The sequence below is a fragment of the Leucoraja erinacea genome, chromosome 7 (assembly GCF_028641065.1).
Source record: "Leucoraja erinacea ecotype New England chromosome 7, Leri_hhj_1, whole genome shotgun sequence".
Lineage (NCBI taxonomy): Eukaryota > Metazoa > Chordata > Chondrichthyes > Rajiformes > Rajidae > Leucoraja > Leucoraja erinaceus.
This window is the reverse complement of record NC_073383.1, coordinates 27,524,458-27,540,287: the sequence shown is the minus strand read 5'-3', so window position 1 is coordinate 27,540,287 and position 15,830 is coordinate 27,524,458. Positions and strand designations below refer to the sequence as shown.

Genomic DNA, 15,830 nt, shown 5'->3' with positions numbered 1-15,830 from the left:
TGTGGGATGAAACCGGAGCACCCGGATAAAACCCTACGCAGTCACATGGAGAACGTACAAACTCTGTACAGCCATGACCCGTACTAAGGATCAAATCCGGGTCTCTGATGCTGTGAGGCAGCAACTCTATCGCTGCACCAGTGTCACCCTGATGTAGACGGTAGGTCAGGAGTTGGTGCTCTCTAGCTGGTGACAAGATGGTTCAATTGCCTGATGACAGACAGCTGGAAGAAACCCTTTATGAACCTGGAGGTTGCGTTTTCACACAGGTGATACAGGTGAGAGTGGGGGTGGGGGGGGTTTGATAATTAAGCTGTTCTTAATGAACATAGACTGACATTATACAGAGAAATTACTAGGCAAAAGCAACAAAGTGGGAAGATTCCTTACCTGTGATATTCGTGCATCATCCTGCAGTTTCTTCAGTTTTCCTTCATTGGCAGTAAGGAATTCTTTCAGCACGATATTGTGCTCATGCATTGTGTACTCTCGCTTCGTCAGGTCCATTCCCCTTTGTAGCTCCTTCACATCCAGCAAGACATTTTCAAGAGACACTAAAGCAGAACGTCAAAGTCAGGCTGCACCGTGGTCTCGTGTTTAACATAGAACATAGAACAGTGCAGCACAAGAACAAGCCTTTCGGCCCACAATGTCCGTGTCAAACACGATGCCAAGATGAACCTTTCTTTACCTGCGCTTAATCTAGCGATGTTACAAAACTTACCTTCAGCGGCGCTGCAGTTCTGCCACTGGCTGTGTGCGCGACTTTGGCACCTTTTAGGGGGTTTAAAATCGAGTTTCCTACTGCCTGTCGGAGGTTGATTTCCCCGGGCTGCTAGTTGCTGACGAATAATTGATCGGACTTCCGTTCCTGATTTTTTTTTTAATATCGCGAGACAATTTAATAATTAGATTAAAATAAAAAGCGACTTCTAATGCCCCCAACGCCTACAACGTGACGGATCGCAAGAACGGGACAAAACAACGGGTAAGTCGTCTATTTTACATATAAACTTGCTTCTTGGGATGGCTTTAATCTAATTTTACGTTGTGAAAATGTGATTTGGACCCCATATGAACCGGCAGTGTTTTTCCTGCCGATATGGGGGTCAAATTCACCGCAAACGCAACGTTCCAATCGATCGCGTTCCAGAAAAACCCACTCGCAAGATGATTTAAGTGCTCTTTTTTTTGGACAATCATGTCATTAGCCTAAATCGTCTATATTTTGTGTTATTTTCTACCCATAGTCAATATTTTTATACTAAATATCAGTTTTAGTCCCATGTATTGTGCAAAAAAAATTGTATTGTGGATGTTTCTAGATTAATCTATGGGAATTAAACATTAAATTTCTTCCATCCGGCATATGAATTCATGACAGTGAGATTTAAAAATCATGTTATATTGTGAATTCTTGTGTAAATGGGATTATTTTGTTATTTGCATACATAGGCTATTTAAAAAAAAATATCCTTTTCTTAAGAAATGGAATCTACAGGATATTCTTAATGGGAAAGTAGTGGGCAGAAAGGCATGTCATGCGTGGTTTGAAGAGCAAAAACCTGCAGTTTACAATGCTAAAATTGAAAAGTTGAGAAAAAACAAGGTGTACAGAATTACTTATTGGTTACAATCTGAGGAGTATGATGATGCTACTAATTATGATATGCCAATGTACCAGCTAGCAACTGATCTTCTCCATAAAGACTTGGCCTATTGCTAGAAATTGTAATTTATTTACCTATCTGTTACGGACTTTCAGCATATAATACAATATTATTAAAGTTCTGATCTTGAGAATATCACATTTTTGAATTTTCAAGGCAGTCTGGGTGTTTATTACTATTTCCGTCACAATGGTCAATTTTGTAATTAACTACAATTAGGTAATTAACTAATTATATGCTTTAATTTCAGGTCATCCAAGTAAGATGTTTTATATTTGTTTCAGAATGCTTCAATCTACAATAACTGAAAATTTTATTCAATTCTCTTAATTTTTAAGAAAGTTATGGGCTTTTGACTGTCCTCGATCACAGCTTTTGTGTTGTCAATGGAAAAGCAATAGGGAACAAGATGCTAATTTCCGAGTATGAAAATGGCCATAACGTTTTTAATACTGAAGATCTGAAAGTGAATTAGGTGTCAAATTAAACTTATTTTTATGCTTTATCCGATGGGATAAATTGCAGACTTGATTTTTTAAATCTCAAAATGTTGTAACATTGCCACATAATCCATGTCCCTCCATTCTCTACATGTGTATATGCCTATCAAAAAGCCTCTAAATGCTAATGTCCTATCTGCCTCTGCCACCACCCCTGGCAGCTCACCATCCTGTATGAAAAAAACTTGCCCGGTAAAACCCTCCTTTATACTTTGCCCCTCACAACTCTTCATCCTTGTGGGGCTCCTACCTGTTTTTTCATCCCTAGCCTTTGTCCAACAGCCTGCCTATCAACACTATCCATCGTCTACATTCACCCATGCTCCCCTGCACCCTCCTCTCCTCCAGCTTTCATTCCCACCCCCCTGCAATCAGTTTAGAAGATGGTTAACATATCCATGTTCTTCAGAGATGTTGCCTGACCCGATGAGTTACTCCAGTACTTTGTGTCTTTCTGTGTTATAAACCAGCATCTGCAGTTCCGTGTTTTTGAAATATATAAGATACACACACACACACGGCATTATTCCATCACTAATGCGATGCACACTTTACAGGATCTGATTGTTCAGTATCAAGATCCTTTAAGTTCAAGAGAGAACTATCCTATCCATCTACTAGTTAACTACTGTAGATGGGGCATGTTGGCCAGCGTGGGCAAGTTGGGCGTAAAGTCTGTTTCCATGATGTGTGACTAAGACTCTAAAATATTGACATATCTGTTGAAGCTCATTTCTAAGTCTAGTCTAACCTGATCAAAGAGGTTTTGCTGCAGATATGCTCTTTCCACTTTTAACGAGTACTTTAACCTTGTGCTTACCCTTTGGTGAGAATTCCTCGGCAACTCTCCCTCTCTAACAAAGTACAGGCAGGTTATTTATACTGAACTTCTTGCAGTAAGAAGTGGCCGATTCGGAAACTCCAAGCCGCTGAGAGTGTTCTTCCTTTCTGATGTCGGAGTTTTGATCATCCCCGCGAGAACATCGGGCCGCCATAGCGGCGACTGCGGAGGGTTCGAGGCCCCGACCACGGGTGAACAAAGAGGAAGTTGACTGAACTTTATTGCCTTCCCTCACAGTGGGAAACGCTGCTTCTGCTGTGTGGGGATGGTCATGTTAAATTCTATCGTGTGTTGTGTTCTTTTTATTTGTATGGCTGTATGGCAATTCAAATCTCACTGTATCAATTGGTGCATGTGACAATAAATGTAACTTGAACTTGAGGTAGATAATTTACCAAAGTTTGAAAATCATTATGTAAAACAACTGAAGAAGGGTTTTGACCCGAAACGTTGCCTATTTCCTCCGCTCCATAGATGCTGGCTCACCCGCTGAGTTTCTCCAGTATTTTTGTCTATCGTGTAAAACAACAAAACTTCTTCCTCGGGAAAATTCTAAATAAAATCTGCTTCATTCAGTCTCTGTCATTTCAAATATTTGCTTGGTTATTCATTTTTTAAAATATCTTTAAAAATCACATTTCTAAAATTACAAAAACTAAAACAAGCATTAGTGGCTGTTTACAGCATGCTATAAAACCTTACATCAGAGCCATTTTTTTTGGTATCTAGAAACATCTGACATGTAGGGGATTAATCAATATTTTCCTGTATTCGAAAGATAGAATGCAGGTTTCGGAACAATTCCCCAAAGAGTAAATTTCTACCTCTAATACTGTCACCAAAGTGAAGCAATAACCAAGCACTGCATTGGAATCTTTCCCAGAGGGAGGGAAATACAAAAGGTTTTTCCCTGAGTACCAAGATATCACGAGTGCAGACTAAACGTGCAGACTACAGTAGCTGGTTCAACACCACTAAAGCTCAGTATCAGTTTATTTTCCAAACTACTCATTGGTAGAACGGTTGCCTTACACAACCAGAGACCCAGATTTGATCCTGACCTCAAGCGCTGTCTCTGCAGAGTTTACATGTTCTTGCTGTGACTGCATGGGTTTCCTCTGGGTGCTCTGGTTTCCTCCCACAGACCAAAGACTGTTGGTAGGTTGACTGGCCCCCTGGTGCGTAGGGAGCGGATGTGAATGTGTGATAACAGAGAACTAGTTTGAATCAATGATTGATGTGGCCCTGTTGTGCCGAGGGGCCTGTTTCAATGATATTTCCATGCTGTTTCTCTAAATTAAACTCAAACAAATACTGCAGACTTGTCACTATTTTAGTCTCCAGGTCATACAGCGTGGAAAGATGCCCTTCGACCCAAGTTACCCACGCCACCCAACATGCCCCATCTACACTAGTCCCATCTGCCTGCGTTTGGCCCATATCCTTCTACATCTGTCCTATCCATGTACCTGTCCAAATGTTTCTTAAACTTTGTAATAATAAACTTTCCTAATAAATCTTTCCCCCTCGCCTAGGTTTGGTGTAGCCTATTTTTCGTCAAGGTGCATAGCTACCTGCTGCTGCCTTTTCCACATAGTGGATTTCATTGTAGAAGAGGGACACATCAGGGTACTTCTCCTTGATAACATTTGCTATGTAATGTAGCAATGTTTGTTTGCGATCTGTCGACTTGGTATCTAGAAGCTACCATAGAAAAATAAAATAAATTATAATCACATTAACACAAACATTAATTCATTTTGCACAGCTAAATTTATAAATCATTTTCATTTATAAGTTGTACATTAACTACCAGTTTTAACATAGATGACTTACCAGGTCTAAACTCTGCAGTTTAAATCCATACACAGCTCCTCGTTTACTACTATTCATGTAGTTACCAAGTGCTAAAATTATCTACAAAAGATCAATAAGTTTAATTAGTAACGTTAATTAGATAAGTTGAAAAGTGGTGGATGCACTGCAATGATTCACTAATCTTACACTTGTTGCTGCTTATATTTCAGTGCATAAAATCCACTGGGTATTCAATTACTGACAATGAAATCCTATTTTAAACCTCGTTAAAAAACATAATGTACAGTTCCTGCTCAACATTTATTATCTATCTGTACTAATTTTTCACAATCTACATCAGAAGGATTTTTCTAAGCTGGTGGAACATTAATTTTTAAATATTGGAAGGATGGAGTTTTGTGTCTTGTTTCACCGTAACCTTTAAAATTCAACTACGACAATCCAAAATAAAAAGATTTCAACTGTACATTTCTGACTTTTTAAACAGAATTCCTTGGCATTATTTAGAGAAACAAATGAAACGTTGGAAGGATGAGAAATGGTTTGAAACATTACGTAGTTAATAGAAAAATCTGTCAAGGTTATCTTTGGAAATCTGATCCAATCAAAAATTGACAGAAATTCTTATTATGAATTTAATGTGGACAAATTTTCAGCAAGTTCTTATCACATAACATTCAATGGCAGTATGGTAATTTGGTCTGATATTAATATGCTGAAATGGAACAATGTTAAAACTAACTGGTCCCTTTAAGGTAATAAAAATGAACAGCAGATGCTGGTTCTCCAGAGATGCTGCCTGACCTGCTGAGTTCCTCCAGCACTTTCCGTCTATATTTGGTCCATTTAAGATGGCTGATTTGTGGAAAAGTGAGTGGCACTAGTTGAGTCTCAGTACATTCGGAGTGGGCAGTGAATTGTAATCTTTTGGAAGGTTGCTCAGTTTAGTTTAATGCATGGAAACAGGCCCTTTGGCCCACTGTGTCCATGCCAACCATCAATTACCCGTTCACACAGATCAAGATCACAACATTAATAACTGGAATTGAATATATTTTTTACATCAGTGTCAGGGTATATTTTGTGTTTAGTTTATTTAACATCACACACACTTTCAGCAAACACTATTTTACCTCCTATAATTATTTTCTCTGCCATACTTCCATAACAGCATTGTCGTTGTTACAAAATAACCTCCCTCATGATTGCCAGTTTAGTAAAATATATTGCAAAGTTTTAAAAGAATGACTAGTATGCAAATGAAAATTATGACAGATTATTCTTATTATGAATTTAATAAAACAATTTTTCGGCAAGTTCATTAAAATACCTCTTCAATAACAATTCATTTTGCAGGGCAAATTTAGCTCCTCACATGTTGATATTGTTGCTACTTACCTCCAATATTTTCTTCAGCTTTTGCGAAGATTTTATCGATACCGATGCTGCTATTACAGCATGGAGTTGCTAAATTGCAAAGAATAAATGTAAATGATTAGCTACGGTCTGGGAACATTTTAGAAAATCATATTAATTCATGTTTTTAAATGCTTGTTTCTTTGCTGCTCGATTCACACAGTTAGGTGCTCGGAAGACGAGACAGGGCTCTGAATAAGAGACACAGGATTTATAAAATGCTTCAATGGTGCTTTATTGTCACGTGTGTACTGCACGGTGAAATGCTTTTTGCGTAGCTCACTCATGCCCAAATCGTCATATTTTTGCACCATTTACAAAAGATCCAAAGTCCGGTTCACGAGCTCGATGTTCTGGAGTGGCTCCCGATCCAGGTAAGCCCCAGGCTGCAGCAGGGGGCTCCTCCGTCACCCTTGACGTGAGGGCATTAGTGGGTCAGAAGCCATTTGAGTTTCTATCTATATATAGTTTTATCTGATCTGTTTGGATAGCATGCAAAACAAAGCTTTTCACAGTACCTTGGTTTATGTGACAATAATCTTTATATCTACACCTATATTTCTTTAACAATTCCAGAGCAACAATGTAAAAAAAAACTTAAAGCAGTCAAAATTTAGATGTCAATAATTACTTACTGGAGTCAACATCTGAACACTTTCTGTGAAGTTTCCAATGAACGCCATTATGGTCATCCTTTGCATCAGTCTTTCAACCTTACTGAACTGGATCATGAATCGGTCTTCATCCGTGAGATTCTCCAGAGGTTTCCTCTCTCTTTCATACTGTCTCAGTACTTTCACTTCATTTTCTGTTGGCAAGAACCTCATCAGGCACTCAACGAAGTCCACAGGTAATGTCTTTAGATCAAACCTAGTACAAAGACATGACATAAACGGTGACTGCATGCACATATCTTTACAATCAATGAGTATCTCCGAATCATTAAAAAATATATTTTTAGCGGAAACATATTGGAATCTTTTTCTCAGGGTAGAAATGTCAAAGACAAGAGGGGCATAGTTTTAAAATTTTATAGATGTGCGGGATATGTTTTTCTACACAAAGGGTGGCCTAGAACAGACCACTAGAGGTGGTGGTGGAAGCAGATATGATAGTGCTTTATTAAGAGACACTTGTAAATGGCAGGGAATGGAGGGATGAGGGTCACGTGCAGGCAGATGAGTTTATCTTGGTGTCATGTTCGGCGCGGACATTATGGGCTGAAGGGCTTGTTCTAAACGTACCACTGGCAGAATCTTCTTTCAGTGATTTTCTTTGTGCCTGCTGTCTCACAATTTTGTGACCACACTCCAACAAGGAATCAAAGCTTCCAGGACAAGATTGAAGAACATTTGGGAGAAGGGGAAAAAATCACTGAAAGAGGATTCTGCCAACAGCACAATACAACATAGAACAATGCAGCCCAGGAAATGGCCCTTCCATCCACAATCATTGATCCATTCACAACGAAGGATACCCAATGGTTGTCTAGAAAGATTTTGTTTGTGGGCAAGACCTGTGTAACTCACACTTGGATCGCTCTGCAAATTTCTTCCGTGGTTTTCCCTGCCTTTCGTAAGGTGATGGCAAGGTTCTTAGCTCTGTTGGCTTCCAGCAATGTCACTTTCGATCCCTTCTGGATCACTTTCTGTCTACTTGAGACAACATCCATAGCTGGACCCTGAGCTTTCGTTTTAAATATTTCTTCAAACTCATCCACATTCAGTTCCTGTAAATTAAAATGCAGCACTTAGAAACGTGGAACACCACACAGGCACAAAATTAGACACAAAGTGCTGGAGGAACTCAGCAGGTCAGGCAACATGGATAGATGACGTTTCAGGCCAGGAACCTTCTCCTGAAGAAGGGTCGGAAAACGTTGCAGCTCACTACGCAGTCTGAAGAAGGATCCCGACCTACAAAGTCATCTATCCATGTGCTCCAGCGATGCTGCCTGACCCGCTGAGTTACTCCCGCACTTTGTGTTTTTTTAGTATTGGATCCGCATTTGCCTGCACTCATCTTTCTCATTTTACATTCTTGTACTCCGCACACCCTTGTAATGGACTGTTCGAACTCCTACCTTCCGGTAGACGTAACAAGGCCTTCTACGCCCGCACCTCCAGACTCAGGAACAGCTTCATCCCCAGAGCTATCGCTGCTCTGAACCAGCCCTGCTGACTGCCCCCCCCCATGAACTGTCTCCCTCGGATGGTCACGTCGCACAGACACATTTACACTTTAGACTGTTTTGACTGTTTTACTGTTCTTTTTATAAACCATGTTCTCGGGGTATCTAAATCTAAATTTTATTAGTTGTTAATAAGTTATGACATCGGGTGGAAAGCTGTATACCAAATCTCATTGAAGATATGTGCAATGTCAATAGAAGATATTATTATTATTATATTATTATCATTATTGTAGAAGCTATTACAATTTACATTTACTGTATATTCCTTATGTTTATTTTAATAATCGCCTTTTCCACTCTTTATCAAACTTTTTTTTTGTAGAATTCTAAGCTTTCCTAATTGCGGATTGTTTATGTAAATCAGCATCTGCAGTTCCTTCTTTCTGCCAAAGCACAACTTTGTTGGTGCGATATTAAATGTCTTGAGTCCCAATGTATTAACTATCATTAAATAACAATAACATCTATTGTTCCTTTCATCGTGGGAGGCACGGTGGTGCAGCTGGTAGAGTCGATGCCTCACGACACCAGAGACCCAGGTTCGATCCTGACCTCGGGTCCTCTCCGTGCGGAGTTTGCATTTTCTCCCGGTGACGTTCTCCCTGTGACTGCGTGCGTTTCCTCCGGGTTCTCCGGATTCCTCCCACATCCCAAAGGCGTGCGGGTTTGTAAGTCAATTGGCCTTCTGTAATTTTCCCCCAGTGTGTCAGGAGTGGATGGGAAAGTGGGATAATGTAGAACTAGTGTGAACGAGTGGTCGGCATGGAACCGATGGGCCGAAGAACCTGTTTCCATGCTGTGTTTTTCAAGCAATTCAATCAAACCAAGACAATATCAGATGTACCTCTAGGATTCTCTCATCATCAATATCTTTGAAGACGGTGCCATTGATCTGATTGGGTTTTAACGCAACCCAGTTGAAGACTGGCATTCGGAACTTCGTTTTGATAGGTTTCTTGATCTTTACGGCTAAAAAGAATAGTTCAGATATAAAGCATGCAAACGACGCCCAAATTCAACATTATCAAGAGGTTAACTGCACTCACAAGTTGCAAAACACCAGTTCTCATGCAATTACAAATTAATAGATTTTGCATTACCTGTGACCTAAATGGCAGCAGTAAAAGTGTTACTAATACTTCTACATTAATGATGATGGTGATGTTTGGTGGACCAATCAGTCAGCACATGACCAAACAGTACATAGAGAATTTATTTTTGTCATCTCCAAATGAAACTCTTACTGATAAATGTGAAAATATTTTTTTTTAATATTTCAGCTCTGGAGCCACATTTAAATGTCTCAGATGACGGTATAATATTTTCATCGTCAGTTTTTGTGGTAAGTCAACCATTAACTTCTCCCAGATTGCCAGACTTCACAAATCAGTGAAAGCGTCACTAGTGACACGTGCAGAGATTGGCCCAGTGTAATATTAATACCTTCTGTGAATTGACAACACCACAAGATGACAGACAATCCAAGAACAGATTTCGAAAACGTAGAAATCTGCAATAGTAGGCTGCCATTCCTGTTTGAATTCACAACTTAAGCCTCAATTTAGCTTCAACACCATCTACATGGCTGTGTCATTATGTTTAAAAGTACGACAATCACGTGAATTTGACGGCGCATGCAATGACCAGAACAAACAGGTGAAATATAACGTGGGCGGTATCTTTCAGAGCAAATCAGGGTTCAATCGGTGACATTCAAAGCCAAAAACATTGGAGATTTTGGAGTGTGTGAGTGAGAACACCAGATAGATGGATTCAAAGCCACATGACCTGGTCATTACCTTACATGTGGGACCTGGTTCAGCTCAGCTCTTAAAATACTAACCAGCACCGATGCAAATGTTTTAACATGTACTTATGTTAACATGTACAGACTCATCCAACTGGTTCAACTCTTGGAATCTTCAATAACAAATCAAATCAATCCATTAAAGAAAAGGTTAGTTGTGAAATTCATCATTAATATCTATTTCAAGGACATGGAATTATCTGATTGGTATCTAAATGCAACATGAAGTAACACCGAAAGTCCTGGAAAAGCTCAGCAGGTCAAGAAAATGTTCAAAATGCTACTACAGATGCTGCCTGACCTGCTCAGCATATCCAGCATTTTCCGTTTAATGAAATGCACTGAAAGAAACACAGTCAACAACATAACACTGCTGGAAAGACAGACACACAGAGTGAAGTACAGCATCAATAGAGCATAAAGAAACCTACAGAATAGCTTGATTGGTCCCTCTTGTATGGAAGCAGATAGGATAGATAAAGAAAGTCAAGTTAGAAGTGAAGCCACAAAATAATATGCAAGGAATAGCAGAATTATTTTACCACTCTCTTTAATAAAATACTAGAAATCTATTGCATCACGATGCATTTTCTAATCTAAATATCTAACAGTAACATAGCTTTTGGTTTAGTTTAGTTTTAGAGGTACAGCGTGAAAACAGGCCCTTCGGCACACCGCGTCCGCACCAACCATGATCACCCGTACTCGTATTCTATCCTACACACTAGGGACAATTTACAGAGGCTAATTAACCTATAAACCTTTGGAATGTGGGAGGAAACCGGAGCTCCGGGAAGAAACCCACGCGATCACCGGGAGAATGTGAAAACTCCACACTCGCATGGTTAGGATGGAACCCGGGTCTCTAGTGCTGTAAGGCAGCAGCTCCCCACTGCGTCACTGTGCCACCGCTTTTAGGTTTTAGTAATATTAGTTCATTTCTTCATTATTTTGTCTTTTGCCCACCCTTTAGTTTAGTTCAATAGTCAATTTATCATCACATGTACCTAAATACAGTGAAGTGCATTGTTTTGCATGCAATCCAATGAAACCAAACTATACACAGGAACAGTGCAACAATTGTAGTGTAAAAAGTAGATTTCATCTGAGGCAGGACACTAAGGGTGACCATATTTCCAGTGCCATCCTGTAGGTTTCAAGTATCAAAATCTAATAATCCTCCTTTCCTGATGACAGCTTTACCACTTGCCACAATATCATTAAATGATGAACTTTAGTTTTTAAAATAAAATTATTATTTTCAGTTTTATTATTATATTATTTTGGACTTTTTTTCCACAAATGCAAGTAGCCCACTTAAATAAAAACTAGAAAAACTGATCCATCCAAAAGGTATATCGGTGCCTTTCACGGGCAGTTTGAGTTCAACAGATCAGGATTCAAAGAGAAAGGAAAAAAACATTTCCACAGACTTTTCTTAACTTTCCTCGTCTTAGTAATCCTCTCCTTCCAGTATGTTCCATATTATTCATCTCCCCCACAAGCAAGAGAAGGTCAGGGAATTTTAGATGGTAAATCATTGATGCAATCTCGTTGATCCACTGCTCATGGGTTTGCTTTCACATGTGGCACGTCATTAACAGCCACAAAGAGATGGCCAGGTAGCAAAGCACATTTCAATAATGCGTTGAGATTTGCAGAGAGATGCAGCCCGGAAACAAGCCCTTTGGCCCACCGACTCCGCGCTGACCATCAATTACTCCATTACACTAATCCTCCATTGATCTCGTTTTTTTTCTCCCTGCATTTTTATCAACGTCACTCAAAATTCTACCACTTTCCTCTGGGGGGGGGGGGGGGGCAATGTAGCGGGCAATTAAGAACATAGAAATATGAACAGGCCCTTCAGCCAACAATGGCCGTGACTTGGATCATGAATACGTCACTTTGATGGTTAGATTTAGACTTTAGGCTTTTAGATGTTAGAGATACAGCGTGGAAATAGGCCCTTCGGCCCACTGAGTCTGTGCTGACCAGTGACCACCCCCGACACTCGCACTATCCTACACACTAGGGACAATTTGCAATGTTTAACCTACAAACCTGTCTGTCTTTGGAGTGTGGGAGAAAACCAGAGCACCCAAAGAAATTCCAAGCAGTCACAGGGAGAACGTACAAACTCTGTACCGATTGCAACCGTAGTTAAGATCGAACCCGGGTCTCTGGGGCTGTAAGGAAGTAGCTCTACCCGCTGTGGTACTGTGCTGCCCTAAAACACATCTGTTGACTGATTGCTATAAAGCTGTCATTTGGTAAAAGTGGGCATTTTTGCTTCTTTAAGAATTCCCCAGAGCCGGAAGAACGAAGTAGTTCTCTCGTCCTACTTTTCAGGCCCCACTTCTTTTTCAAATTGCCACCTCCCCCTGCAGTTCCAATCAGTTGACCTGACCCCAAACCTACAATTCTGAGCCCCACCCCATGATGCACTATTGGCCTGTGCTCCCAATCCCCTGGCTGCACACTCTGCCAGACAGACCACTCCAGTCACCAAACTCCCACTAACACCCCATTGCCAAGCCTTGGCTCCATCTCTCATGCAAATCCCCTTCTTTCCAGCAGCCAATAGGTCTCAAGAAAAAGATGAGCACACAAGGCAGTACAGCTGGCAGAGCAGCTGCTTCACAACGCCAGAGACCTGGGTTCGATCCTGGCCTCAGGTGCTGTCAATGTGCGGAGTTTGTAACTTTCTCCATGTGACCACATGGGCTTCCTCCGTTGCTCCAGTTTCCTCCCACATCCCAAAGACGTACGGTATGCAGGTTCATTGGTCTCTGTAAATTGTCCCTAGTGTGCAGAGAGTGGATGAGTAGAACGTAGAAGTAATGTGAACAGGTGATCAATGCTTGGCATGGACTTGGTGGGCCTGAAGTCACTGTTTCCAATGCTGTATCTTTCAATCAATTGATCAATCAAAAATGTTCTTGTATTGCCAGCTTACAACATTTGCTAAGGCAATTTGAAGTAACCCTTGTAGAAGACAAATTTAAAAGTTCCTATATTTCAAAAAAATAATGACAGTATCTTGCATTTAAAAATCCCCCTCATTCCTTGGATTTCCATTCCCCACAATAATGTACGCCCTCCCTACTTCTCAGCCTGAAATACACTTCTTAAATGTTTTTGTAACTTTCGAAAATAAAACATTACATTTTTAGAAACTAATACCGAGCAACTACATGAACATTTCCAGAGCTGTTAAAATAATTAACCAGCAAACAAAGTGCACAGAACAACGTGACATTACCTGCTAAGCCGGAGTTGAAGATGAGAGTCGGGGCGGTCCCGGGCAACGGGGGGGGCAGCGGGTGGGGGGGGGGGTGGAGGTGGGGGTGGGGGAGCTTCAGCGGCTAGAGGCGGCGGTGGGGGAGGTGGGGGGAGGGGGGAGCTGAGGAGAGGACATGCCCGTCACTGGTCCATTCAGCAATGCTGGAAAGTAAGGAGAAAACAGAAGTCTCGTTCAGCTTCCAGAAACCACTCAAATCAAGAGGGTTTAATTGTCGTATGTACCATAACATAACAATGCAATTCTTACTTGCAACAGCACAGCAGCTCAGTAAACACAGTACACAATAGATAACATGTTTAAGAAAGAACTGCAGATGTTGGAACAATCGAAGGCAGACAAAAATGCTGGAGAAACTCAGCAGGTGAGGCAGCATCTATGGAGCGAAGGAATAGGTGACGTTTCGGATCGAGACCCTTCTTCAGACTGATGTGGGGGGTGGAGGTATAGAGTGACTGCAGTAGGTGTAGATGGAAGTGTAGAGGGTTTTAAAGCCCTCCGTTTCTTCCTCGACCGCAGAACCACCAATCCCCGTCTACCGATACTCTCCTCTGCCTAGCGGAGCAGGTCCTTACCCTCAACAACTTTTACTTTGACTCCTCCCATTTCCTCCAAATCCAAGGCGTTGCTATGGGCACGCGCATGGGCCCCAGCTACGCCTGCCTCTTTGTAAGGAATGTTGAACAATCCTTGCTCGAGGCGTACCGTGGCCCCATCCCCGAACTCTACCTCCGCTACATTGACAACTGCATTGGTGCTACCTCCTGCACCCATGCAGAACTCACTGACTTCATCCATTTCACCACTAACTTCCATCCGGCACTCAAATACACCTGGACCATTTCCGCCATCTCCCTACCATTTCTAGACCTCACTATCTCCATCGCAGGTAACAGACTACTGACCGATGTCTACTACAAACCCACTGACACCCTTGGCTATCTGGACTACACTTCTTCCCACCCTGCTTCCTGTAAGGACTCAATCCCCTACTCCCAATTCCTCCGTCTACGCCGCACCTGCTCCCAGGATGAGGTGTTCCAAACCAGGGCATCGGAGATGTCCTCATTCTTTAGGAAACGGGGGTTCCCCTCTTCTATTATAGATCAGGCTCTCACCAGGGTCTCTTCTATATCCCGTAGCTCTGCTCTCACTCCCCATCCCCCCACTCGTAACAAGGACAAAGTCCCCCTTGTCCTCACCTTCCACCCTACCAGCCGCCACATACAACAGATAATCCTCTGACATTTTTGCCACGTCCAACGGGATCCCACCACTGGCCACATCTTCCCATCTCCTTCCCTTTCGGTTTTACTCAGAGACTGCTCCCTCCATAGCTCCCTGGTCAATTTGTCCCTACCCGCCCAAACCACCCCCTCCCCTGGTACTTTCCCTAGCAACAGCAGGAAACGCTACACTTGTCGCTTTACCTCCCTTCTCGACTCTATCCAAGGAAGCAAGCAGTCTTTCCAGGTGAGGCAGAGGTTCACCTGCATGTCCTCCAACCTCATCTATTGCATCCGCTGCTCTAGGTGTCAACTGCTCTACATCGGTGAGACCAAGCGTAGGCTTGCCGATTGCTTTGCCCAACACCACCGCTCAGTTCGCATTAACCAACCTGATCTCTCAGTGGCCCAGCACTTCAACTCCCCCTCCCATTCCGAATCTGACCTTTCTGTCCTGTGCCTCCTCCATGGCCAGAGTGAGTCCCACCGCAAATTGGAGGAGCAGCATCTCATATTTTGCATGGGTAGTTTACACCCCAGCGGTATGAACATTGACTTTACCAATTTCAGGTAGTCCTTGCTTTGTTCCTCCTTCCCCTACCCTTCCCAGCTCTCCCACAGCCGACTGTCTCCGCCTCTTCCTTTCTTCTTCCCGCCCCCCCCCACCCCCTCCCCCCCGACTGAAGAAGGGTCTCGACCCAAAACGCCATCTATTCCTTCGCTCCATAGATGCTGCCTCACCCTCTGAGTTTCTCCAGCAATTTTGTCTACACACAATAGAAAACATATAATTATTGTCTAATCATTGTAGAATTATACATTATATGTTTGTTATTACACAATTATTGTATAAAAATACATAATAAGCAAACAAACAACAACAAAAAAATACTAAATTAAACAAACCGAATATTAATGCAAACCAAAACAAGAACCCAAAGTCCCTGTGGCAACAAGACGGTGTAGTTCGTAAAAACACAGAACTGCAGATGCTGGTTAATAGTTAAAAGGACATAAAAATGCTGGAGTAACTCAGCAGGGCAGGCGGCATCAT

At 41.7% G+C, this 15,830-nt stretch overlaps 1 protein-coding gene across 1 annotated transcript in view; it reads right to left on the bottom strand.

Moving 5' to 3' along the window:
* fmnl2a (formin-like 2a) overlaps positions 1–15,830 on the bottom strand; it is a 217,613-nt gene that overhangs the window by 16,600 nt on the left and 185,183 nt on the right. The window contains 10 exon segments of the mRNA XM_055638074.1: positions 391–554; positions 4,586–4,715; positions 4,848–4,928; positions 6,228–6,296; positions 6,881–7,115; positions 7,775–7,974; positions 9,284–9,408; positions 13,512–13,566; positions 13,568–13,643; positions 13,645–13,693. Coding sequence (XP_055494049.1) covers positions 391–554; positions 4,586–4,715; positions 4,848–4,928; positions 6,228–6,296; positions 6,881–7,115; positions 7,775–7,974; positions 9,284–9,408; positions 13,512–13,566; positions 13,568–13,643; positions 13,645–13,693 — 1,184 coding nt within the window.